This window comes from Hevea brasiliensis, chromosome 9 (assembly GCF_030052815.1).
Source record: "Hevea brasiliensis isolate MT/VB/25A 57/8 chromosome 9, ASM3005281v1, whole genome shotgun sequence".
Lineage (NCBI taxonomy): Eukaryota > Viridiplantae > Streptophyta > Magnoliopsida > Malpighiales > Euphorbiaceae > Hevea > Hevea brasiliensis.
In genome coordinates, this window is record NC_079501.1 from 17,221,162 (window position 1) to 17,247,910 (window position 26,749).

General features: G+C 33.1%; 2 protein-coding genes and 1 long non-coding RNA gene across 4 annotated transcripts; all 3 read right to left on the minus strand.

The window, feature by feature from the left end:
- Nucleotides 1-6,965: 6,965 nt before the first annotated feature.
- Nucleotides 6,966-9,123, minus strand: LOC110652157 (uncharacterized). Its single transcript, XR_002494346.2, has 3 exons — nucleotides 8,823-9,123; nucleotides 8,665-8,723; nucleotides 6,966-8,561 (listed from the first exon to the last, which is right to left on the minus strand). It is a non-coding gene; the product is annotated as an uncharacterized LOC110652157 (long non-coding RNA).
- A 2,708-nt stretch (nucleotides 9,124-11,831) lies between these two features.
- On the minus strand, nucleotides 11,832-14,342 carry LOC110652158 (SCARECROW-LIKE protein 7). The gene is made up of 2 exons (XM_021807688.2): nucleotides 14,180-14,342; nucleotides 11,832-14,062 (listed from the first exon to the last, which is right to left on the minus strand). Exon 2 carries the CDS (start codon nucleotides 14,037-14,039, stop codon nucleotides 12,219-12,221), a length of 1,821 nt encoding a protein of 606 aa, XP_021663380.2. The 5' UTR covers nucleotides 14,040-14,062; nucleotides 14,180-14,342; the 3' UTR covers nucleotides 11,832-12,218.
- Nucleotides 14,343-19,337: 4,995 nt separating this feature from the next.
- On the minus strand, nucleotides 19,338-26,317 carry LOC110665020 (succinate dehydrogenase [ubiquinone] flavoprotein subunit 1, mitochondrial). 2 transcript variants are annotated; one of them, XM_058153206.1, is made up of 16 exons: nucleotides 25,895-26,317; nucleotides 25,288-25,455; nucleotides 24,757-24,844; nucleotides 24,194-24,340; nucleotides 23,956-24,096; nucleotides 23,004-23,089; nucleotides 22,815-22,907; nucleotides 22,661-22,724; nucleotides 22,338-22,481; nucleotides 21,753-21,940; nucleotides 21,283-21,457; nucleotides 21,024-21,194; nucleotides 20,644-20,713; nucleotides 20,436-20,556; nucleotides 20,318-20,355; nucleotides 19,338-19,792 (listed from the first exon to the last, which is right to left on the minus strand). In XM_058153206.1, the coding sequence occupies exons 1-16, from the start codon at nucleotides 26,000-26,002 to the stop codon at nucleotides 19,690-19,692; spliced, it is 1,905 nt and encodes a 634-aa protein (XP_058009189.1). In that variant the 5' UTR covers nucleotides 26,003-26,317; the 3' UTR covers nucleotides 19,338-19,689. The 2 variants fall into 2 exon arrangements, with proteins under 2 accessions (XP_058009189.1, XP_058009188.1); XM_058153205.1 differs by having other exon boundaries at nucleotides 21,277-21,457.
- Between the last annotated feature and the right edge of the window lie 432 nt (nucleotides 26,318-26,749).

Below are 26,749 nucleotides of genomic sequence, written 5' to 3' on the forward strand. Positions count from 1 at the left end.
CTTGGAATATAATGCTAAGGATTTGAGTGGGGACCTACAGAGGCCAGCCCGCAGGGTCAGGGGGACGCCTCTCATCATGCGTTTGGCCTTTGGAGAGGGATGGGTCCCATTCATTTTTGCCCCATTTTCCACGCCACGGGTGTATGACTTTGTGAACTGAGAGATGGAATTTATTAATTTATTAATTAAAATTTTAAAATTGACGTAAAATTTTGTATTGATTGAATTATAATTTAGGTATAATTTATTAATTTAAAAATTAGTTTAATATCATTAAAAATAAAATTCATTAATACTAAAGCTGGATTAAAGTCGTTAATTCACAGTTTAACTGGTGGTACTTGTTTTTTTAAGCATTTATTTATGTGATATTTAAAAAAAAATAAACCGTATAATTTTATTATTGAAGTTTAATTTATTATATATGTAACTATTAAAAATCTATACATACTAAAATTCTATTTTTATTTTTAATTATAATTATTTTTAAAAATAAAATAATATTTAAATGTTTAACATATAATTTTTTAAGTTTTACGAGTAAAAATTATTTTATTAAAAATTAAAATTCTAAAATATCTTAGAAAGTCTGAATACTAAGAGCTAAAATATATAATAATTTGATAAAATAATTGAGGTGTAGTGAAATTAAAATTTTGAGTACTATTTAATTTAATGTAATGTAATGTAATATAATTTTAAAAGTAAAAAAATTAAATATAAATATTTTAATTAAATAAATAATTATGTTATATGTGTGTGTGAAAGGAGAAAGAGAGCATGGTTTAATGTTGGGAAAATTAAATTATAAAATATGGTGTAACAAAATAGAAAATATGGCGTAATAATGTGCAATAGATTGAATGGGGTGGGAGGGGCGTGAGTCCTTTCAACCGCACCATCCAGCTCTTCCAGAATACATCAAGTGGGTTGGTGAGGGCGCGAGGCTCGTGACCAAAAAAGCTTCTCTATCTCACACGCAACAAACAACGGCCAAGCCGGCATGGCAGGTGTTTTTTTTGAAAAAAAAATGTTTAATCTTATTATTATAATAAAATTAATTATTTAATTTTTATTTTTTAAAAATATATTATTTAATTATATTATTTTAAAAAATAAAATATATTGAAATTTTAATAAAATTAAATTACATATACTAATTAATTTTATTAAAATAAATTAATTAAATAATAAATAATAATTTAACTTACATTAAAATCCGTTATTTGATGTTAACAACTCAGTCTGTAATCTTTCACCTATAAGGACTTTTAATATCATTTAGTATTTAAAAATAAATAAAAATAAAAATCAACTCAGATTGGAAAAAACATTTGGAATGAGTAAAGGCCTAAACCTTGACCAAAGTTCGTGGTACAAATTTGAAGGTCAAGAAAATAAAGCTTCTAGAAGATCAGCTAGAATCAACTTTTGGATGTGAATTCTATTTATTTATTTATTTATTTTTATAATTTAATAAGGCATCACTTTTTTTAACACACATATATAAAGCTGAAATTCAAAATTTTATAATTTTATAAATAATTATAATATTATTAAATTAAAACTCATTAATATTAACTTAATAATTTTAACTTTCAGTCCTCCCATCTTCTTAAATTTTCATTGATTTGGACGTTTATAAGCCCATTTTTATCCGTTGATAGTGATCCTCAACTTTATTTTTCTTGGCTTTTTCTTTTACTGATTAGTTGAACAAATTAATAGCAGATTTAAGTTATTAATTTTTATTTTATTTTGCTGTTATATTTCCTTATATACGAGTTTTTTTTTTTTTTTGGATTTTAGGGTCTAATTCTTGCATGGGATGACTATATATATCAGTTGGATTATATTTATACATAATTAATTAAAATATATAATTAAAATACTAAATATATAAATTTTATTTTACATATTTAATTTAAAAATTATTATATTTATTAGGTTGAGTTTATAATAATTTTATTCATAAATTTTATCAATATGATAATAATAGGATATAGCTATTATGAATCTATTCTCACTTAAGAAAAATTTAAGAGTTTTTAAATTAAATATTTAATATCAAATTGAAAAATAGCTAATTCACATATATATATATATAATTGAAAAAATATACATTTTATTTTTTATGAATTTTACAATAAATAATTAATTTAAAGAAATGAATTTATCAATCAATTTAATGTAATAATTTTGCCGCACTTATTTGGTCATCTACTTTTGGATAAAAGTATAAGTAACAGTTATAAGGCATGAATGAAAATTTTGATGGTTTATTTATTTATTACTTAATTTTTTTAAAATTATTAAAAAAAAAGAAAAAAAAAAAAACAATGGACATTATCAGCGAGAACGTTGAAGTACCAAAAGGTGAAACCAATTTCCAAATGGCCTAGAGAACATTGAGCTTCACGGCCACTCCAATTCAAGCAAAGCATTAGTACATGTTCAGGCAAGTGGGCCAATGAGCCTTCCTCAAAGGAGCCGAAACTTTTTTTTCTCTCTAAATATAGAAGGTCTTCATTGAGCAGAAAAAAGCCCATAGACCCAATTACAAGAGGAGGGCCATGGCCGAGACAACAAAGGATAGAGCCACAAGAAACGAAACCGAGTTCAATACAAGAGGGCTAAGCTCATGCCTAACAGAACATGGTCTTCACCCAAACCCATGACCCGCCTGAAAGAAAGCTTCCTACGCTGCCTAGCATGAAACATCCAACAGAGGGGCAAATGGCAAGAGAACTCATCACATCCTAGATCTATCATTTGGGTTAACGCTGAGGTATAGATAATAACTTGTTACAGCACCAACAAGGATAATACTTGGTTCAAATGCCTGAAGAAAAAGGATCCCCAGATTGGGGCAGACAAGCTAGACCCAAAAAATAAGAAAATTAAGAAGCACTGACCATGGAACTGAAACTACAAGGAGGAGCGTAGAGCTCTGGCCTTCTCATTCTTCTATAGGCTATAAGGAACTAGTAATACCACTAATGTAACACCGAAATGTTCCCGAGGTTGCCCTTCCTCAACAGAGAAACTGAAAACCATCAAAGAAGCACACCAAGCAGAGGACCCTCCTAGATAAGCTCATCCTGCAAACAAAACCATCAAAACCTATGTACACCCGTTCAAAGGAAGGGAGGAGGAACCCACGTCCGGGTAGGGAAGGAGAAGCCGGCCCCTGCCCGAGAGGGACAGAGGACTACCGGAACAACCGACAGAGAGCGGAGACATAGAGTCTCAGCAACCTAGAACCAGAAGACTTTCTCTCTCTAAAATAGAGAGAGCCATTCTCGAATAGCTATATTTTTTAGAGTAAGAAGTCAGAAATTTGGCAAATCTAAAACTGAATATGTCATCAGTAATGTTAGACATTAAGAGATTTCAACTTCTCTATTTCGATGCTTAAAAAAATTGAACTTTTTTCGATTTGGGTTTCTTTCTCCCATCCACCCTTGTTCAATAATAAATAAAAGTAAATAAAAAATAATATTTTTGAGATACCGATGAATCATAAAATTCTAACAAAGAGTTAAGAATGCAAATAATTATTCCCTGCAAAGTTAAATTAGCTGTCTTCCATTCTCCATTGAATTGCGCGCTAATTGTTGAATCCTTCACAACTACAACTTGCTTTGTTTTACGATTTTTCTAAGCCGTTAATTAATAGTTAATCAGAAACAAGAAGCAATGTTCGTCACATCACACCATGATCTGTCCCACATAATTATAAACCCATAAACATAAAAAAGGCCCGGTTGTCAGCTTTTCAATTAATTCCCAGAGAAAATGATCATACTGGATGAACGGAAGGCACGTCCGCGCAAGTTTACTTCTTAACAAAAACCCTTTATCGTCCTCTATTTTTCTATGTCAATTTTCATGCTCGCCAACAAATATTAAGAAGAAGAAGATGGAGCTTGTTAGCAGAAGCTTCAGGCTTGAAAGAGGTTCATCGTTAAAAAAAGGTGGATCCAACAGTTCGCTCCTGATATCAGAATCCCTATCATCAGAATGCGCGCGAGTCGCCAGTTACCAGAGGCTGTCGGAGTCTATGAGAATGGACGGCGGCTATCGGAGGAAGAAACACAAGGCTTCCGGGTTTATAAGCAAGGTTTTCAGGATAATTTCAGGATATGATCACGAGACAGCAAAGCAAAGAAACGCAGAGGCAACTGAGGAAGATAAGAGGAATAAGAAGAAATGGTCCTCGTGGCTACCTGATCCTGAGAGGAGATGGCCAGTGCAGGGATGGTGATCTCATATTCTGATGATGTGCAGGTTGCAACTCAACTCCCAAGTCAATGAAAAATCACATGGACAAGCAAAGAATCTTTATTATTATTATTATTTTGAAAATTGGAATCTTTATTTACGAATTAATAATAAGAGGTTTCTTCTAAAATTTTTTACATTAAAGTCTCCAATAAACTCAAAGGTCAAACAAAAATCACAATGTTCCCTGCTTAAATAATGATGCAATATTCTACAAATATTCTACATCACTGATTATCGGAAATAATTAAGCTTTTATACAATTTATTTTATGGCTATTTATTATACTTATTTCTTTTTTATGTTGTCATTAACTCTCACCTAATTAGTAACTAATTACTATTCTTTTAAAAGAATAAAAAAAAACTGTGTATATGCAAAGATAGAGAGAGATAGAAGTCTTTTGTAATCACTTACTTGTTCATATTTAATTTTCTTTCATAGAAATAATATATTTCATTGGATAAAATGAGTTACAAGGCATAAGCCTACATAAAATGAACAACTATAATAAACCCAAACCTAGAAATTAAAGATTTAATTTTAAAAAAAAATCCTAGATTAAATTAGTCAAATCGGATTAACCAAACTTCATCAGTTACCAACCTCAACATCACCTTCTCAACCTCCCATTACCGGCCAATACTTGATCTGAAGAGTTATACAACAACCCACTAGGGGACAGGGGACCAACTTCAATATGCAGTCTCCCTTTTATATTCAACAAAAGTCTCATCCTAAATAGAGAAACTAAAAAAAAAAAAAAACTCTATATTGGAGACTCTAGAAAAAACTAGAAGAAGACAAATAAAAAGCTAAACTACTTTAAGAAATAATGAGGGGCCATAAGCGGCTGGGCCTCTGGAAAAACCTTGCCAAGATTGTGTTGGAAAGCAGGAGGAGCGTTTTTTGTTTAGAGAGAAAAAAAAAAAAAAAAAAGAAATAACCCATATTAAAATTTTTTTTGTTTTGTTGAATTTATTGATTATAATTTAAGAGTTCTTTTCTTAAATTTATTATGCGAGTATTTTAATTTATTTTCATCTTGTTTAGTGTCAAATTTTTTGCTTTGCTTCTGATTAGGGATAGTTGGAAGATTATTATTATTATTGTCATTATTGTTATTTTCATCTTGTTTAGTGTCAAATTTTTTGCTTTGCTTCTGATTAGGGATAGTTGGAAGATTATTATTATTATTGTCATTATTGTTATTATGGCAATGAACCTTGTATCTAATATTGTGTGCGGATTGATGTTCTCTAGTATTAACTACAAAGAAAGAACAATAGAAAGAGAGAGCAATGAAGAGAGTGCAATGATGAAAAAGGAGAGGCAGAGAGAGGAAAGGGAAAGAAGAAAAAAATTATGTGGAGATTGAGAGAGAAATTCAGAGGAACATACAAATAGAGAAGGGTGAAGAAAGACGAAGAGAGATCAAACAAAGGGGGGGGGAGAGAGAGAGAGAGAGAGAGAGAGAGAGCACAAAGAAACAAATAAAAAAAGAGAGAGAAGAGAAACTTAATCTTCCTACGTCTTGAAAGGTTTTTCAAGTATCTCCATTTACCCATACTCACCACTTTGTAGATCTGAGTGGATTTGAACCACCAACCTCTCAAATCCCCAATTCGGGATTTGAGCGCTCTACCCTTTTGAGCTTTCAGATCTTCCAAACATATAATATTCATTTACATACTTTTAAACTTTAATAAACCAATCCCATTGCGGATTCATTTTCTTAAGACAAGCAACATTAACCCCAATTCCACCACAGAGCTGTAAAACGCTATCTCATGCAGATATTGAATTAACCAAATAGAAAAGCTAATTTCCCAAATAAATTTAACATTATTTCATCACAAATTTCACAGGACACTTAAAGTCGCTAAATTTTCTTTATTTAAATCATAATAGTTTAATCTTGACCAACTCTTCACTTGATAAAGAATATCTCGACTTGATTAGTTAAATGTAACTTGGGGTATTTTAATAAAATTTAACAAAAAATAGAGTAGTTAAATTTTCTTTAGTTTACCATATCAGGAACTCAAAAAACTGATACAATCATTCCCTCCCACTTTCATTAAATCTTAAATGCTTTCCAGCGCAACCCTTGTCTACAATTTATTTCTAAAATGAAAATTTTTCATTTTGTAGAGAGTCGGGAGAAAATTAATTATTACAACTAATCGAAATATAAATTCATGTTTTAGAACACGATATTTAATCCCCAACAAAATCACAGACTCAGAAATCGCAAATTTGAAATTGCCATATCCCAACGGTTTTTTAAAATAAAATATAATTATATTAAAGTCATATATAAAAATAAAAATTTATTAAAATACAGGAGAATTTTGCAAAATACTGTTTCAATATTGCAACAGAACACCAGAGCAGAAACAAGAACTTTTTTTTTTTTTTTTTCAGAAAAGAAGAAAACAATCCCCCCCCCCCCCCCCATCCATAAACTTCAAAGGAAATTTCATTATATTTTAGAATTTGAGGAACAAAATTCAACGTATTTCGTCTGAAAACCACAATACAAAAGTTAACAAATAATTATAGACGTAGTTTATATATTAAAAATTACTTGGCACTCGAAATCAGTTTATGTTTATGTTAGCATCCCAACATGTGCCCAGATGTGCACAGCTTCAATCATGGTCATTACAAGTTAGGTGAATAAAAAAAATCTAAATTACTGATCAAATACCATACTTCATATAAACATCATATATGAAAAATTAAACTCGTAAATAGTAAACATTCACTATCTGGTTGAGAAGTGCGAAGAATATCATAAAACTTGATTTTATCACCTCAGAGGCCGCAGCAGAGCTGAAATCCCTCCTTAGCATACACTTTTCCTCCAAGAAATCATTATGAAGCCACTAGCAATCATCCTCCATGTACAAGCAAATGACCAGACTATGAAGCAAGCCTTCCATGCGCCAAACGATTTCCGATCCCAACAAAAAGAACAGATAAATAGGCACAATTGCATACACAATACATTTATTATTTTAGTAAAATACAATCAACTTACAACTGCAAAAACTGTAAACTAGTTCCTAAAACTCTCAAAAGGTAAACTACATCATTAGAGAATTTGGGCTAACGCACAGCAACATAAAGTTGCTTTGTTATATAACTATTTCAGTAACTGATCCAGCAAATTATAAACATTCAGCAAATTTTCAGTACTATTACTAGCTGTTAACTGATTTGATGATTGAGAGACAATAACAACAAAATATTGTTTGATCGGCATATGCTTGGACGAAACAAAATGATTATTTGCATTGGCATCGGGGAAAAAAGAAAAATAAATATTAACTGCAGATACATGCTTGCAAGATCATTAAATAATTGGAATTTGTTAATTTGCAGGATCAGGGCAACTCATGAATCAACATAGGCAGTGATTTCTTTTGTTTAGCTTTGAAAAGACAAATTTTATACCATTTTCTCCAAATCATAAACGCAATTTCTTTTACCTTGATAAGGTAACCCGGGTTTCGAAGAACTCCACAATCTATGAAAACTGCCAATTTCAAACATCCAAAATATTATTTAGTTATACCCATTTAGAAAATTAAAGCAATCAAAGAGAAGCATTGCCCCGAATAGCTAGCAAGCATGTTGCAAATGTAGATTTGAGCAATATAATTCAGGAAGGCCTTTTGAACAAATTCGAATACGGGAGATCAGTTAGAGATTACCTTGAGAGCAAAAGCCTTCAAGTTGTAAATTGTTGACGCGCTTCAAGAGAGCTCTGGTATCAGTTACGGATTGGAATTTTGGAGGAGAAATAAAATAAGAAAGCGGAACAAATCACACCAGAGAGAGGAGAACCCGGGCAATTCCCGTGCGATCTCCCCTCAAAAAACACGAAATCAAAAATTTTATTAAGAATTTTGGTGACCTGCCATGCAAGCGCACCTGTCATGGCAAAGGTCGGATGACAAAGATATTAACCGAGGACTTCAAGCCCCCCATGAATCAAACAATACTGGGCTTTTCGTCCTGATATATCTTATACATCCATATGTCACAAAACCCATCTCCTGCTATCCACATCAATCAATGAATTACATGTCTTCTTAGCCTCATATAATTGCATGATATAAAGGCTACCCAGCAAAGATCAGAACCAGTGATCAAGTACACGCATGCATATAGAAGTTCCAGCCAAATAAATCAACACCACCAGGAGGAAATAAACTGCAAGCTGAATAGAACCCATGGTCATCCTTTTTTGACAAACGCCACAAAACCTGCAAGACACCACAACAAATAAAACGAAAGGAATAGCCGTTTTGGTGACAGCAATATTCATTTCAAGCTTTCTTATAAACAACCAGAGCTAGGAATCCATACCCTTAAAAGGATCCATGCAGGGAAAATTTGAAGCAGCAGGCAACAGAACCATGACAAATCTAAAAAAAAAAAAAAAAGTTTAGAACTAATCAATAACACAAACAATAGCTTAAACCAGGCTAAGGAATATAAGATAAAAGAGAAGGAATACAACAAACCTGCTACTTGTCAAACCATAGATTCAAACGACCCAATTCAGATTACCCATGAAACTACCATCAGTATGTAGATCAAAGAGAGATCTACACGACAGCAGAAACCATGGACCTTGAAGAGAATCCATGAAGACGAGATCTGATTCAAAGAGATGAGCAGAATAGGAAGTAGATAACGAAGAGAAGAGGGGCGCCATCCTATTACTATATAGTGGGGTGTGTAGAATGGACGCACACGATTAATAACAAGCGGAAAGATCGATGGCTAAGAAAAGTTGAACGTGGCCAAGTTGGTGGCCCTCCCTTTCTTGCCGATTAGGTAGTGATACAGAAATGGAAAAATGAACTGGCAAGCAGATAACTTTCGTTAGCGTTGCCTGCACGCACGTTGGATATGCATTGACTTTGTCAAAGGCGGCACCTTTTTCTTTTTTTTTTTTTTTCCTAAATTTAATCATCAACTCCACCTCCAACATCAATCAAAATATAATATTTCATTTTTTTATTTTTTTAATTTAGCTAAGCTTTTCTCAATTTTAACTCTTATAAAAGGATGATTCTTGAAGCCTGCTGATTTTTGTTACTAAGTAGACTGTAGCTGACGTTTTAAAGCAGATTATAATTAATATTTAATAAAATTATATTTAATTATTATTGTAAATAAGTAAAAAAATTAATAATAATATGTATTTTATTATTTATTTTATTATTAAAATATATATAATTATTAATGGGCAGCCATGGTGAATATTCATCCTTCCTCTCTTCGTAGTTTTCTTTATAATTACAGAAATTTAATTATTCAAATTCTTTTCTGTTATAAAATTTTGAATAAAGAGAAATTAAATTAAGAATAATTTTTTATTAATAAATCTAATTAATTAGACATTCATAACAACTGCTTTAAAATAACAAGGTAACTGAATGCAGCCAAACTTTTTTGTATGCTTTTCGCGAGATAAATTTATGATTTGTCACTCGTTAAAATAATAATAATAATAATTTATAATTTATGCACATGCCTCTACTAAAAAAAAAAAATTAAAATCCTCAATGCCTCCAATCATATTTTCATATTTTTCTTTTAAAAATACACAGAGAACATAAGATTTATTATCAATACTTATATTTAGATAATTACTAATAGAGAAGAACCTTGATAATGCTTATTATCAATATTTATATTCAAATAATTGCTGATGAAGAAAAGCCTTGGTAATGCTTATGAATTCAAATATATTATATCAACACTCACACTCAGACAATTACAGATTAAAAGAAATCTTGACAATGCTTATGAAATCACATATAAATACATTCACAGTCGATGTGGGAGCTCGAAAGCTCTAGATTCTCATATTTCAATAGATAAAATACTTGTACAAGAATTGTCATTGCTTAGGAAAACTTACACTATGTTTGAAAACTTTATTACAGAGGAAAGAAAATAAAGGAGAGAAAATAAGGAAGGAAAATAAAAATAATTTCAAAGTTATTTTTATCTCTTTCTTTAGATATTAAAGAGAAAATAAGGGGAAAAGTTACTTTTTTAAATAGTAAAATATCTATTTTATCCTTTTTACTTGAAATTAAAGTAAATAATTATAGAGAAAAAAATAATTTTATTTTTTTTTTATACACTTCCTCTCTAAAATGAAAAAAAAATGAATAATAATACTCATTTATTATAATTCACCCTTATTTTCTATCATTCTTAAATTTTTCTCATTTTTAAACAAGAGATGAGAGAAAATATATTTTTTATTCTTTATAATTTTCCTTCTTTTCTTATTTTTTTCTAATCCAAACATAGCGATAAATATTATGGGACCTTAGGGCCAAACCCTTTACTACTGTTTTGGATCTGGGTTTCAAGTGAAAAAATCAGGAGGAAATTCTTTGTAAAAAACGCTCATCATCTCACATTGCATGGCTGCAATCCAAGGAGAGAACAACTTGTTTACAGATGACATATGTTACAGTACGGGGCTCATTTGCATCCGCTAGTTCAAAGGTTTTTCGCTCAGCCAAATCATTAGATCGTTGAAATTATAAGCGCAGTGAATGGAGAAAAGCAAGATTTTTTGTGGAAAACAAGAAAAATTTGAAACAAATAGTTGGAAGAGCAAGGTATTAGATAAATGAAAAATCAGAAAGTGCATCAGCATCCGGATTAAGATGACCCTGGCATATCAAAAAATTCTAAATACTGTCATACTTCCACTAAAAGATGACCCGGAATGGTCACCATCACTCGGACCAGGAACAACACTATCATGCCTTGTCATGGCTGGCCCTGGCCCATTGATTGAAGGAAAGCTGGAGGAGGATGATTTCCCCCCATTTTTTTCCTGTGTGTAATGTCATGAGATATCATATAAATCTCTATCAGCGTTAAAAGATGAGAGTCTACTTGCTGGATGAAAGGGACAAGCATTAAAGCCATAATGAAGAGATTAAAAAAAAAAAAAACTGTGCGAGTCTGAGATTATGCAATTGGCAGAGAGAGGGCAGGCAGAAAGGCCCCATGTACAAATTCAAGTCTTTTTCGATTTATAGATTTAGGGACAATGATAGCAGAGCAAAGCAATCAGAAGCCAACAAAGATAAAAGGAAGTTGAACAAGTAGATAAGAAGACCCATCTATTATATCATTTACTCAAAGACACAGATTTGTGTAAAGGTCTGCATCAAAAAACCATTTACATGTTCAAAATCACCCTGAACTGGTCTTCATCAAAAATACTAATTTATAGTCATCAGTACCACAGATTTCGACAGACTATATCTTAGAGCCATGGGTGTCTATATAAAACAACAATTACAGAACCTGCTGGATTCTTGTAGATTATAACACCCTTTACTGCTTCCAGTGATCTTTTTACCATTTCTATTCTGCCAGCAAGTCCCAGAAAATAATACAAATGGTAAAGAAAAAACATATGATGTCATTAGTAAAGTTGCTGAATCCTGAATCGTCTCTTTCTATTGCAGTATTGTGGAATGCGGACAAAACAAAGAAAACTAAAATCTCATATCAGAAATTAAAAATTTTATGTACAGAGTTACAAACATTTGAAGGGAGAGAAACATTTCTCGTCTCCTTGAATTTCATCATTTCCCTTTTTCTGTTTTTACAATTTGTTTCAAAACAATAACCCAACAAAAGCAATAACACCATATATCTAAAGACCAAACTCAAAGACTAACAACTAAGTGATTAATTTGTCCCAGAAAGCTGCAAAGGGTTTCTAAATGCATAATAATTGCAATTAAAAATAACAAACTATAACTAGGCCAAGACTGGTTTCAAATAATGGCGTATGGACACTAATTTGTTCCACACCAGAGAAAAAATACTGGGTGAGAACTAATACCAATCCAAGGAACATGCATCCATCAACGCCATGAAGAAACAGTGAGCAGTGGCACCTCTTTCCAGGCTAGAGACAGAAACCCAGGTTGAGATTCTATCAGAGAATACAAAGAACTGTAATTGTAGTTCCACAAAAGTATCTTAGCCTGACTCATGGCATAATGGCTAAGAGCAACTGACTCAAAACCACAACTTTCCATCAAAACCCTCCACTGCTCTTTATCCTCAACACGTTCTCTTCTAGTTTCCGCCTCCTCTGGCCCAATAACACCAGCAATTCTGCGACCCAGTAACAATTTCTCAACTTGGAGTCTCTCTGGTGAGTCCCTGCTCAAGTTCGGCTCGAGAGATTCAAACACAGCAGAGTAGTATCCCAGAGCGTTTTTGAAACGGTTCACGTATCCAACCTGATTCAAACTCGCTTCATACTCGCCTAAAGTAACAATCCTCGGGTTCAACGATTTGGCCATCCTTAGAGCAGTCTCTACAGCAACTGGAGTCTCAGCCAGTAAATTATACAACTGAAGCATGAAATTTACTGCTAAAACCTCATCAGGATCAACCCGGAAACTGGATTCGTTCAACTCTTGAATTGGAGTCAGAATCGGCTCGAACTCGAAGTTCAAATCTAGAAGCTTTGCGAAATCACGAAGCCTATTACCAGTGGCAAACAGAGAAGCCGCCGGAGATTTACCCAAAACTGGCGCTGGTATACCCGATATACGAATTCTTGCAGGTTTCCCGGCGGAGCGAGTAGCCAATGCTTGTAAAAGAGCAGCCCACTGAACCCCTTGAACGATCCCGAAATCGACTATGTGAATCTTGCTTGCTCTCTCGGTGGCCTCGATAATTGCCTGGTTCGCTGTTAAATGAGCAAACTTCGAATAAGGACACGCATCATTTAACGCTTTGTAAGAGAGAGTGAAGTCCTCGCAGGTAGTCTCGAATATGGTTAAGCTCTTTTCTGCTTGTAGAGAAACTCTGCTATATAAAGCTTCGGCAAAGTAAGAGGCTACTCTCTCAGTTGGATCTCCTTGCTCAGATACCGATTCCCTGACCTTAACCAGCGATTTCACTGCTTTCTCAGGTTCTGACTCGGCGAGTCGAGCACACTCTAGCAGAGCTTTCAAGAGCGGCGGCGCTGACTCGATTTCTGGCGAACTAGAAGAGATACCAATTGCGTCGTTTTTGAGAGTCGATGGTGGAGGAGGATTGGCCGGCTTGGCGTCTTTCACAACCGCTTGCGGAGGAGGAGGTGGCGGAGATGGAGCCCAGGCCGGGACTTGAAGTGGGTTAGGGCTTTTCTGGGTTTCCGAGAAGATGACTCTGTTGAGATCGGAGGGCGAAGAGCAAGCCCCGCTGAGACGAGTTGGGCAGGCGGTGAATGGATCAGGACCGTAGAGACCAAAATCAGCATTATTTTGCCACGCGTCGCAACCAGAAGGCAGATTCGAACTATCCGTTGAGTCTCCACCACCCATCAAACTATCCATCCACTCGTCCGAGTCGAACTCAGCAGCAGCCCCAGCACCGAAATCCGAAAACCTGAATCCAGTGGAGTGGTGATCCATCTGGGAGAACTGAAACCCGGGTTCTCCGGTATCTCCGCCGGGAGGAACCTGAAAGGGGTCTGCATAAGCGGCACCAGAGATCCCAGAAAAACCGAGATTGGGATTAGTAGACATTGTAGGAGGCCAGGGATTTAAAGGTAAAGAATTAATGCCTAATAGTTGCTGTTGCTGGTGGTTGTGATGCTGCTGTTGTTGCTCCTGCTGCTGTTTTTGCTTGATAACTTGTTGGGCTATTGCCATTAGATTTCCACTGTCAGCGCACATATATGCCATTATCCGGCTCGCCGGAAAATTAACTGCAGTCACATCAGCCCAAAAAGAAAAAACAATATTGGTGAGTAAAAAGAGGGCAAGGGAATTGAAGTCCTGAAATAGCAGAGTTAAAAAGAGGAAGAATATAGTACAATACATACACTGCTGGAGACCCAGAAAAAACGTAATCGCACGCAGTAGCTCACTGCCTGGATTAGCTTTGAGCCTGAACTAGGAGAGATAGAGGGAGTGATTTTAAGTATGTATCGATCTTTAATGAACCAAAGCGCCAATCAGTCCCTGCGGATGACAAATACTGATTGAAATCCATCCAAATGAAGGGGCCCCGCTTCTTCTGTACTTAATTTTTTTTTTAATTGCTAAATAGTATAAAATTAATAAATAAATTTTTTTACATAAAATTAGAATATTTCCGAATTTTAATTTTTTTTAAAAAAATTAATTTTTCTTAAATATTTTAAAAACACATTTTTATATTAATTTGAGATGTTCAAAATGAATAATATTGAAAATTCTTAATAAAATTAGATTTTAACAAAAATTAACAATGCAATACAGCGCTTCGTTGTCGCCGTCTCTACTGCGTCATAGCCCTTTCTGGCCTTCTTGGGAAGAGTTAAGCAGATCCTCACTGCCCATTTTAGAGGTTGCGCTCGGGCGACCTCACTGCCCAAAGCGGACTGCCCTACTCGTCATCTCCTCTTTACGGGTCTAAATTTAATTTCTATTTTTTTTAAGCAAAATTGCAAAAGGCTCTGTATCTATTTTCTTTTCTTTTCCTTAACTAGATTAGTATATCGGATCTACAACTGAATATTAACTATGAGAGAGTGAATGTATATTGCTTAAATTATGTATTAATTATTTATTAATTAAATATAAATATTGATTAATATAGTCAAGAAAAGTAAAAAGGCATTATATTAAAGTAGAGATTAAAAGAGGAGGGAAAGTTATAAACAAAGTTAATTAATTAATTAAAAAAAAAAAGGGCCAGGGGGGGGGGAGGGGGTGGGATGACATAGTAATCAGGATCCGTTCATTTTGGGCGGTTGTGGGACCCATGTGGGTCCGAATGGCTAAGGAAGGAAAAGTGGAAAGGAAAAATGGGGTCCACAGAGAGTGGCAGAATAAAGAAAGTAGCAGCGGTGGAGGATATTTGGAGGGCCCAAAACACAAAATCAGCACAGAGAAAGCAAAAGAAAGGAAGGTCTCTTCTCTACAGCTTAGTCAACTTCCAACGTCTATATTTTGTCGTTTACTACTAAAACTTGCACTTACCCATTATTTTAATTCTCGTCAATAAACGGTAACCAACCAGTAAGTTTAAATCCCAGTTTGTCATTGATACCAATAAAAACTTATTCACATATATGTGTAGGATAAGAGAGAAATTGTTGAGATGGGGCAGTTAGGATGTTAATCGGTGTATCAATTTCAAATGGTGGTTATAATAAATGGAAAAGATAGTTATATTAGTTGATTATGTATGTGATTGTGATGGAGATAATATATATTATATATTGCAGAGCTTCGCCACCTTTCATTTGGTCCGTTTGAGTATGTTGACTGACTTCTAATTTGGACCACATCATCTTATGCAAACTCCATCTCTAATCTACACGCTTAATTTGGGCATCGCCCACTCTCATTGTTGACTAATTGTGTTGTAAATATAATAATAATAATAATTATTATTATCATCATCACCTATATGCATTTAAATTAAATTAATTACTTAATTTTTATATTTTAAAAATATATATTATTTAATTTTTATGTATTTTTTTATTAAATTTTTTTTATCTCATTGTTAATTTTTTTATTTATTAATATCAATTAAATTATTATTTAATTTTTTTTATTTTAATAAAATTAATTAATTAAACTTTATATTTTTAAAAAATACATTAAGTAATTTCTGTAATTTTATTTTTTTAATTATTTAATTTCATAATTATTTTTTACACTTAAATTACAATAAATTTCTTTCTTTATTTTTTTATTTTCCTTTCTCCATGTTTCTTCTTTTACTCTTCATTCTCTCTTTATTTTTATCTTTTTATAAAAATAGTAGAAGCTATTTATATAAAAAAAATTAATAAATTTTACTCGATTTATAAGAAATCAAGAAAAATTATTTATCAATAGAGAAAGTACAAAAATAATATTTAAGAAATTTAATGAAAATATTTAAATAATTTAAAAAATATATAAATTTATATTTAGTCTTCATAAAGTAAATTTTCTATTTTTATTTAAGAATTTGCTTTTAAAATATTATGTTTTTAAAAAAATATGCACCAAGTAATTATTTTAACTAAAATAAAAAAACTAAATAATAATATTTTTATTCAAATTACGTGAATCAATTATTTAATTTTTTTTTAAATATAGAGATTATATGGTAATTTAATTAATGTTAACTAACTAAAAATTTGACAAAAAGATTAAATATTTTAACGAAAATAATATATTTATCAAAATATAAGATTAATTAGTTATTTTTATTATAATATATAGATTAAAAAGTAAAATTTTTAATAAATAATCATTGAAAATTGCATAAATTATAAATTTATTGATTTAGTTTTAATTTAATAGTATTTAAATTATTTATTGAAATGATAAAATTTTAAATTTAAAGGAAACTAGATGGGAAATCAACTAAAAAAAAAAATGCATGATATTGGAGTGATGGAAAGGTAGAGCGATGCGTTGGATAGCATTAGCATTGAAGTGATAGTGATATATGTGATGCCAGTGGTGACGATAATATTTTATTGTAAGATTATTGAATGTGATTAGATAAAATGGATTGGTGCAAATTATAATGATAGTGGTAATAGTAATTACTTTATTGTGGTAGTTGGTGGTAATTACAATTAATTATGTGAAAAATAAGTGAACAAAGGGAATTTACATGAGAAATAACAACAATAAAAAAAATTAAATTGTTATTCCTAAATTGAAATATATTGTATTTAAATCAAAATTTCATATATTAAAAAAAGAAGAAAGAAAATTACAAATTTTATTTTTTTTCAAATCAATATGTCCATCTTAAGGCCTAGCTAGAAAATAAATATGGATAAATCTGTTTGAAATTAAAAAAATAATAATAAATAAGCAGTTCGATATTTTTATCTTTTAAATATAATAAAATATTCAATTATTGCGAATGAAAATGGTACTCGTTATAAATATTTCACTTATTCATAATTCATTAAATTAGAGATATTTATATAATATTTAAAAAAATAAAAAAATTATAATATTAAATATTATTTTAGTATTATTAGATTAAAATTCATTGATAAAAATGAGGGGTTTTCATGAAAGATGAAAATTTTGTGGATTTTTTTAGTCAAAGTTGAGATGAATTGAAGTATTGAAGAAAGGAGATGGTTTTGTGGAAATAGGAGTCGTCCTTTGGTTTGAATGAAAATACATAGTAGTGGGAGACACTGCTCTTTTGAATAATCAAGAAAAGCTACTCATTGGATCGTCTTCCCCTTTCTTCATATTCTATAATTTTGAAAGCTAAAAACACTGTCCATTAGTCGTTTCGGAGGACAACAATCAAAGCCCTTTTTTTTTTTATTTTGTTAATCGGAACAACAATCAAACCCTATTAAACAATACAATACAATACAATGATGACTTAAAACATATATATATATGGAGAGAAAGAGCACCCACTCCGTCTAAACATGATTAGCCATCCTTTGTCCTTTATCTCTTTTATCAAAACATGATTATCCACATCCTCTCTCTCTCTTACTTTTAATTTTTTAATTGATTCTTATTTTATGGGACGGTGCTTAAACAATTATTTTAATAGGTAAATGATTTTAATTAATTAAATTATTTTAAATTTACAACGATTAACAATACTATATTTACTTTCTACTTAATTTAAAATCTTTTAATTCTATGATACTTCTCTAAAATTTTAATTTTTTATTGACTCATTTTCACATCTCATCTATCAAAATTATATCATCCGCAAACATCATGCACCAAAGGATAATCTTCTATATATGTTTCGTCAATTCATCTAAAACTAATGTAAATATGTAAGGACTTATAGCTAAATCTTGGTGTAATCTAACTGAGATAGAAAAATCTCTTGTGTCCCCTCTCACTATGCGCACAATAGTAGTTGCTCTTTCATACATATCTTTCAACACTTATATGTACCTAATAGATACGCTCTTTTATTTCAACACTCTCCATAAGACATCTCTTAAACACTATCATAAACTTTCTCTAAATCGATAAAAATCATGTGTAGATTTTTATTCACATCTATATATTTCTTCATCAAGTTTCTAATGAGAAAAATCGCTTCCATAATTGAACAACTAGGCATGAAGCCAAATTGATTGGGAGAGATAGAAGTATCATGACGTAGTCGATGTTTCACAACTCTCTCCTACAACTTCATAGTATGGCTCATGAGTTTAATTTCCCTATAATTTGAGTAACTCTGTATGTTTCCCTTATTTTTAAAAATATGTACTAAAATATTCCTCCTCCATTCATCAGACATTTTTTTTGAGTTTATAATATTATTAAACAATTTAGTTAATTATGCTACTCATATATCTCCCAAACACTCCAAAACAATTGGTATTCCATTGGGTCCACAGGCTTTACCCACTTTCATTCTCTTAAGTGCTTCATTTATTTCTAAAGATCTAATCCTTCTAGTATAATTCACACTCTTTTCTATTGCTCTGTAGTCTATATTCACGCTATTATCATTTTGATTATTATTAAAGAGATCATCAAAATAATTTATCCATCTTTTTTTAACGTCCTCATCTTTCACTAATACTTTTCCTTCTTGATTGATGTTCCTAACTTGATTGAGATCTTTCCATTTCTTTTCTCTTCTCCTTGCTAATCTATAAATATCTTTCTCCCATTCTTTAGTTCCAAGTTTGCTTGACTAACTGTTTTTTTTTTTTACTCTTTCTTTGCTATCTTGTACTATTCATATGTCTCATTATTACCATACTTACGTAATTTTTCATACTATTTCCTCTTTCTCTTCATTGCCTTTTGTACTTTCTCATTCCACCACCATCTCTTTTTTAAGGGTGGTTCATGTCCTCTATATTATCCAATTACTTTTCAAACTACTTTTTTAATATTTGATGTCATCTGTATCCATATATCATTGGCCTTCATATCCTTCTTACCTAACTTGAATTATTCACAAACTTGACATTCAAGACCTGATGTTAACATCATAAAATTCAATATGATTTATTTTGAAAAGAGCACATATTAGGAACCAAATAAGGCAGCAATTTATTATCATATTAACAGTTCTAAATGGAAGAACAGCCAAATTACATGCCACTTCAAACCAGTGACTAGGTTACAAAGGGAAAAATGCTCGCCAAACTATCAGTCAATCAGCATGAACTTTTTCGTACAAATTCAAAATCCATGTTTTCCATTATGATTTGCAGATACTTCCAATCTCAACATTGATGAATGCAACAATTATCGCCACTTTTGCTCCACCTACAACAATTTTATCGTATCTGCACTGCATGTTTATTAAGATCAGTAATTGTGTCCTCATAAAACCACCCCAATACACCATGCCCAGTTTCTTCGATAAGGAAATGCATCAGTAGACACGAGCTTTAGGTGGGAATGACTCAACCTCGTCATCTAGTGTATTCATGTGTACTGGCCTGTAATCGAGTCGGACCTTTTCCTTCTCCCAATATCTGCAAATAAAATGAAGAAAAACTATGTTAAAATAGCAACGAAAATCAATTATAATCCTCTGATATTTTACTACCTGCATATAAATAAATAAATTTCACTGCCCTCAATTACATTAACAGCTAACTAACAAGTCATTTCTCAGAGCCCTAAGCATGCTGGCAACCACCCCCCAACCCCAAAAAAACAAACCAATACTAAAGGATGCAAAGTCGTACAATGACATCAAAAGTTACTATCTATTACATCCTAAATGTATTCAAAGGATAACTGATTTCTCTTTCCATTTTAAGATATCATTTCTATTTCCTTAACCTACTAGTTAATTTGAGAATAAAATTTCCAACATTAAATTTTTAACGGATAGTGGACAATGCCTTGCCCTACATCACAAGATAAATATTCTTATAGACGCATGTCACTAAGCTTGAGAACAAATCAATTCCTTATTAAAGGTAGACTCATTTTCTACAGTTTGACTTCAATATTACTCATATAACAACAGCAGACCAATATCCAATACTTACCCCAAAGTGTGCTTCATCCAGTTCTCATCATCTCTTTTCTGCAAAATCAAAGCAAATTAATTTATTACATGAGAACTGGAAATGAATAGAATATCAGTAAATGATTATAAAACCATACAGTGAAATCTTCACGGGCATGTGCTCCTCTGCTCTCCTTCCGAGCCTCAGCAGAATGCATTGTGATGCAGGCATTTATCAAAAGGTTTTCCAGTTCTATGGTTTCTATCAAGTCAGAGTTCCTGTCAAAATAAATCAGGAAGTAAAGCTAATTTGATAGGTCAATCAAGAAAATAGTTAAAACATTGACGCCCTCAACAACAACAAACCATATTAAACTGCGATCTTTCAACTTAATATCATGAAAGCTCTCCCATGCCCTGTCGATCAGCTGGCAACCTGCAGTAGCAACAGATTAGGAAGAAACAGCCTTACAAGAGAAATATGCTACCAAGAAGCAACGACTAAAGATTGCAACATTACATAGTCATGCAATTAGAAAACCATAATAAGATGGAGATTTTGACTGTAAAATCTCGCCTTGCTCAATGCTAACTACAAAAGAAATGAGGGGAGGAGACAAGGGGAATGGAGTGAAGGTAGGAATAAGGGAAACAAAAGGAAAATCATGGCACAAACAGCACCAAAAAATCTCTAGGGTTTAATATTTTAAGGAACACAAAATATTAATTACTGTAAAATACTGTACCTTCTTCCAGAGTTTCTTGCGTACGGAACACAGCAGCATTATTTTGCATTATCCTCTGCATATTTAACCGAATTTGTGAAGTTGGCATTGATCCATTTGAATTCCTCAGTTTGTCCAGCCATGCAATGGTCCTCTCGCCAGCATCCTTTTCCAAAGGCTTCTGTTTCTCCCCTGTAAAGTAAGAAGTGAACTTGTCAAATTCTAAAGTCTTTTTTTCTTTAAATAAAATATTAGATTCTGCTAGTTCATTAGCTGAAACCTGGTCTCTGGATCTCTGCCACTCTACTTGCACAAGCTCGACCAAAAACAACAATGTCAAGCAGAGAATTTGCACCAAGCCGATTGGAACCATGCACTGATGCACAGGCCGCCTCTCCAGCAGCCATCAATCCAGGAACTACAGCATCAGGATCATTGCCTTTAACGGTGACCACCTAAAGAATTAATAAGCACACCTTTAAGCAGGACTTGAAAAGCAGGTTAATGGCAAGTTTCTTATACATTGTAAGAAGGATTACATCCTTCCATTTCAGGGGAAAATAATACCTGCTCATTTAGAGTATTCTTTCATAAACATTATGCTAGAAGCATAATATTTAAACCATAAAGCATCCACAATTTTTTACTAAACTTTTGTCTCAAACTCTCAATGGAACATCAAATCAATGTTAGCCACAGATGCTGTTGCTGGTGGTAACAGATTCTTAAATATGTGACTCACTAACTCACCTCTCCATGGTAATTTGTGGGAATTCCACCCATATTGTAATGCACAGTAGGTAAGACAGGGATGGGTTCCTTCGTAACATCCACACCAGCAAAAATGGCAGCAGTTTCAGAAATACCAGGAAGCCTTTCTTTTAGTACATCTGGGGGCAAGTGATTTAAATGCAAATAGATATGGTCCTTCAAAGCCCCTGCCAAAAATTGACATCAAACTTGACTTCAATGCTAGAACAATTATTGATACAAGAAATTTGGCAGTTGCTGATTCCAAAAATAAGTCAAACTTTTTTGCAGCATATTATTATACAAAACATAGGTAACTGTGAGAATAAATATTTCTTACTACTGACGCATAAAAAAAAAAAAAAAACTACTATGCTAATGGAACTAGAACCAGAAATTTTACAGTTATGCAAACCATAGACATAAGTAATTCAAGAATGGCGCATCAGCAAATCAATGCTTTAGGCAAGATCATAGAATAAGTACAACAGTTAATATGTACATATCTCATTGCTAAAACAAAGACTTAGCACAGAACTGCCTCCCTGCAAGATGCAAATATCTAATTATGGAAAACAGTCGTACCAACACCACGACCCTCCCGAATCTCCATGGTCATAGATCTTGAAACAACATCTCTTGATGCAAGATCCTTGGCTGTAGGAGCATATCTTTCCATAAATCGTTCACCTTCACTGTTCCTAAGAATACCACCTTCTCCACGAGAACCTATAAGGATAACAAGGTGCAGAAAAGATTAGTAAGGATGTTATTCAACTTACATTTGAACTGAAGTTAGAATCAACTATTGAAGAAAGTAATAATGATAACAATTAAAGCAAGTAAAAAAGAGGTCTGAATGGTATTTGTCCTATGAATTAGAAGAAAAAGAAGAAGAAGAAATCAACCTTCAGTAATTAGGCAGCCAGCTCCATAAATGCCTGTAGGATGAAATTGAACAAATTCCAGGTCCTGCAGAAAGAATACATCTGGAAAATAAATTTCTGGATAAAAAGACAAACTCTATATGAACTTACTCAAAGATTAAGCAGCACAACAAACCTGGAGTGGGAGCCCAGCCCTAGCAACCATAGCATTGCCATCTCCAGTGCATGTATGAGCTGAGGTTGCTGAAAAGTAAGCTCTACCATAACCCTAAAAGAAACCCACAATAAAATACAGATTTTTTGAAATAAGATAATCTCTCTTCAAGTATTGGCAACAGACAAACATCAGCTGCAAATGAAATACCCCTGTGGCCAGGATAGTTGAAGCAGCACGGAATCTATGTAACGTTCCATCCTCCATATTCAATGCAATTACTCCTTGGCAGCTACCTGAATATCAGATATCAATTAACAGTCAATTTCACACAAATGCAGTCTCCAGCATAAAATTTCAAATACAATACCTTCGTATATGGATAATATGTGCTTATAATAATAGACTGAAAGTCAATGCAGCCAAGCATAGCTCAACAAGAGAATAAAATATGCAAATAACTATGATCTACATAATGTGCCATGAGAACTAAAAACAAAAAGGATTTGTCTTAGACTGTTACGTTGGTATTAGTAGCCCTTACTTCCTCCCAATTCTTTGCATTATGCATGAAACCAAAGAGTTGGTCTTGGGTTTCCAATACTTCTTTAGGTGTTTCCCCTACTTTTAGTTACTTCCTTCCAACTCTTTGGCCTTAAGAAAAAGTGTCCATGGCATTGTACATACATGCAAAAGCATGCATAATTATACCATCATGTTTGTCAAATCAACATCATATGAGAAGGCCCAGAAGTAGAGGAAACTAAACAGTGCCAAGTGAACAAGAAAAAGGCACATGTTAAAAACCACTAAACGCACTGATTATCAAGAAAGAAAATCAGTCCCTTAGAATAATATCCATCTGGTTCTGTAAATGTCCCGTGCCATCCTATAATTAGACCATAGTTCAAATATGGTGATCCTGTAATTAAATCATAGTACTAATAAGCAGAGGAAACTGAACAGTAAGTGAAGAAGAAAAGCACATGTTAGAAACCACTAAACTGCGCAGATTATCAAGAAAGAAAATCAATCCCTTGGAAAATTATCCATATGGTTCTGTAAATGTCCTGGGCCATCCTATAATTAGATCATAGTACAAATAAGCTGATCTTATAATTAAATCATAGTAGCTGATTGCAAATTACATCAGTAAACTTACCATCACTATTCATAAGTAGATCCAAAGCAAAATATTCCACAAAAAATTGTGTATTATGTTTCATAGCTTGGCCATAGAGAGTATGCAAAAGAGCATGCCCAGTTCGGTCAGCAGCACATGCACAACGATACGCTTGTCCACCTATAGCAATTACAACATTGAGAACCCCATATCAGAAAGCTATTGACAAAGTCATCTAACTCAATGATTGGCATTCCAAAATTCAACTCAGTTTCACCTTTTCCAAAATTTAAACTCTGACCACCAAATGCACGCTGATAAATTCGTCCATCTTCTGTTCGGGAAAATGGTAGCCCATAATTCTCAAGTTCTATGACTGCCTTTGGTGCCTCTCTACACATGTATTGAATGGCGTCCTGATCACCTGTAGATATATATTTGGACATCAATGCGCAACAGACAAAAAAGGCAAAAAAAAGTTCAACTTATCAACACAGCAACATGTGAATTGACTGGAGTCCACAGTCCAGTTAGGGCAAGCCTTGTTTCTTGCAAATACGAGGACACTTCAAATTGGGAAGTAATGAAGGTGGCATTCTGTCACAGGTAGTACACATTTCAATAAATACAAGAAAACCTTGATAGTCTACTGTGCTGGATACCACTTTATTCTTACTTACAAAGAAGCCAAGTTAAAAGGAAGAAAATTTCAGCAAGCCATCTAATTCAACAAAGCAAACTAATTGCCATATGGCCAAATTTCAACTGCCCAGTTTCATATTTTAAGTAATGAAAGCCTAACCAAAATAGCTTAGTTCCAAGCAAGAATAACTGACTTACCTAACCAGTCACTTCCCTTAACAGTGTCATACATGTGCCATCTCCAATCATCTTCTGTCATATTTCCCAAAGCTGCATTGATGCCTCCCTACAAAATTTTTCCATCACGTTTTTAGCAAGATACCAAACCAAAAGAGCGCAGGATTTTATGAGTCACTTATTTGACTGGCATTAATGATGGTTCGACTTAGATATGCAGTAACAATTCCCAATTCAACAGACACGTAGCTACAAAATGATATCAAACACAGAGAGCATATGCCCTTATGATCCCAATTAGTAATCAGATTAAACACAAAGCACCCAAATGCTCTATGATTCCCACGCCTCATTAAGCCAAAGAACAGCCAATAATTAACTATTGTTGAAAATATGAAAGCTATACTACCAACACGCGACAATCCAGGACACTTAATGAAATTCCATTAAGAAGCTTGGAATGAAGAATAAATTTATGAATCTAAAATACTAATCCAACCAACCACATGAACATACAATATCCATAAATTATGGATTATCTAAAATTTCTACCTGAGCTGCAACGGTGTGTGAACGAGTTGGAAAAAGCTTGGTAATGCAAGCAGTATTGAATCCATGTTCTGAGAGTCCTATGGCAGCTCTCAACCCGGCACCACCTGCTCCTACGACCACTGCATCATATGTATGATCAACAATGGTGTATGAGGATCGCCCCCCAGTCTGCCACATGATCATCGCAAAAAATCAAAACTAAATATAATTTATTAACCAAAATGAAAGCAGACTACATTGTCAACTCGTTGGGAAAAAGCACAAACGTCTACAACAAAACAACGGAGGGAAGGGGACAGAATTATTCCAAATTAAGTTGTAATATTGGTTTCCTGCAATACCCAAAAGCTCATCTCTACTGAACCAAAAAGCAGAATCGAATAAGTTTTACATTCCCAAACGCAATCAATAAATAAAAAAGTTTAGATTCCCATATTTTTTAACACTTTCTAAGACTGCAAACAGAAAACAATCAGAAAAAAGAAGAAGGAAAAAAATTTTTTGATTTTCTTTTAATATAGTAGAGCATTAAAGGCCCTAAAGATTTGTTGAAAACAGAAATGGCTAAATTCAAATAGATAAGCTGAAAACGAAAGAAGAGACATACCGATTCAGTAGAGACAAATCTGGAAATGTGAGTTCTAAGAGAGTCATTAGAGATGGATTTCTTAGAAAAAGGAGGAAGGCGAAGGCCACGCGCAACGAACCTCCACATCTCTGGCTTTGTCACTCAAAAAAATCTAGTGGTGGGTTTGTTAATGGACGAAGCAGTTGGGTTAAATAATTGTTTAAATAATTGTTGAAGGTAGCATAGAAGAGAGAGTTGAACGGAGAAGCACAAAAGGAAGAGGCCAAGGGAGACAGGTGAGTCGAGGACTCGAGGACTAGTCGCTGCTGCCCGTCGCCGAACGCTGATGCATGTGATTCAGTAAGCAGCTAGGACTGCCCCTATGGTTGCAACGAACTACGGAAACGCCACCGTATAACAGTACTCATAGATTTTATCAATAATTATAAATTTTACCAACCTGTTTTTTTTTTTTTTTTTAATTGTAAATATAATAATTAAATATCTATATATAATATATATAAAAAAAGAGTCATATCTCTGTATTTTCTTTGACAAAAAGTAATTCTCTATATTTTTAAAAAAATTTTAAAATGTCAATATGTTTATTTATTTTGCAGCGTTCTCTTTACACTGCGATCCCAAAATCAGGAGATGCTTGACGCAAACGGCAAATGCGGTGGCGCTATTTTAGCCGCGATGGATTTTAAAGGGGAACGAAGCCACGTTCCCTGATGCTCCACCGCACGAAACAGGAAGAAAATTCCCAGTTTGTGTTTCCAAGTAAGCAATTAATATTAGCAGTGTATTACTTGGTTGACAAACCATTTTTCAGATCACATAATGGCAATTGCCTTTAATGACTTAAAATCAGGATCACATAATAAATAAATA

Coding starts and splice junctions, on each gene's coding strand:
- LOC110652158 (XM_021807688.2), bottom strand. CDS start 14,039: ATGGCATATATGTGCGCTGACAGTGGAAATCTAATGGCAATAGCCCAA.
- LOC110665020 (XM_058153205.1), bottom strand. CDS start 26,002: ATGTGGAGGTTCGTTGCGCGTGGCCTTCGCCTTCCTCCTTTTTCTAAG. Junction 23,090..23,955: donor TCTACTTATGAATAGTGATG/GTAAGTTTACTG, acceptor TCTGATATTCAG/GTAGCTGCCAAGGAGTAATT. Junction 22,908..23,003: donor CAACTATCCTGGCCACAGGG/GTATTTCATTTG, acceptor GGTTTCTTTTAG/GGTTATGGTAGAGCTTACTT.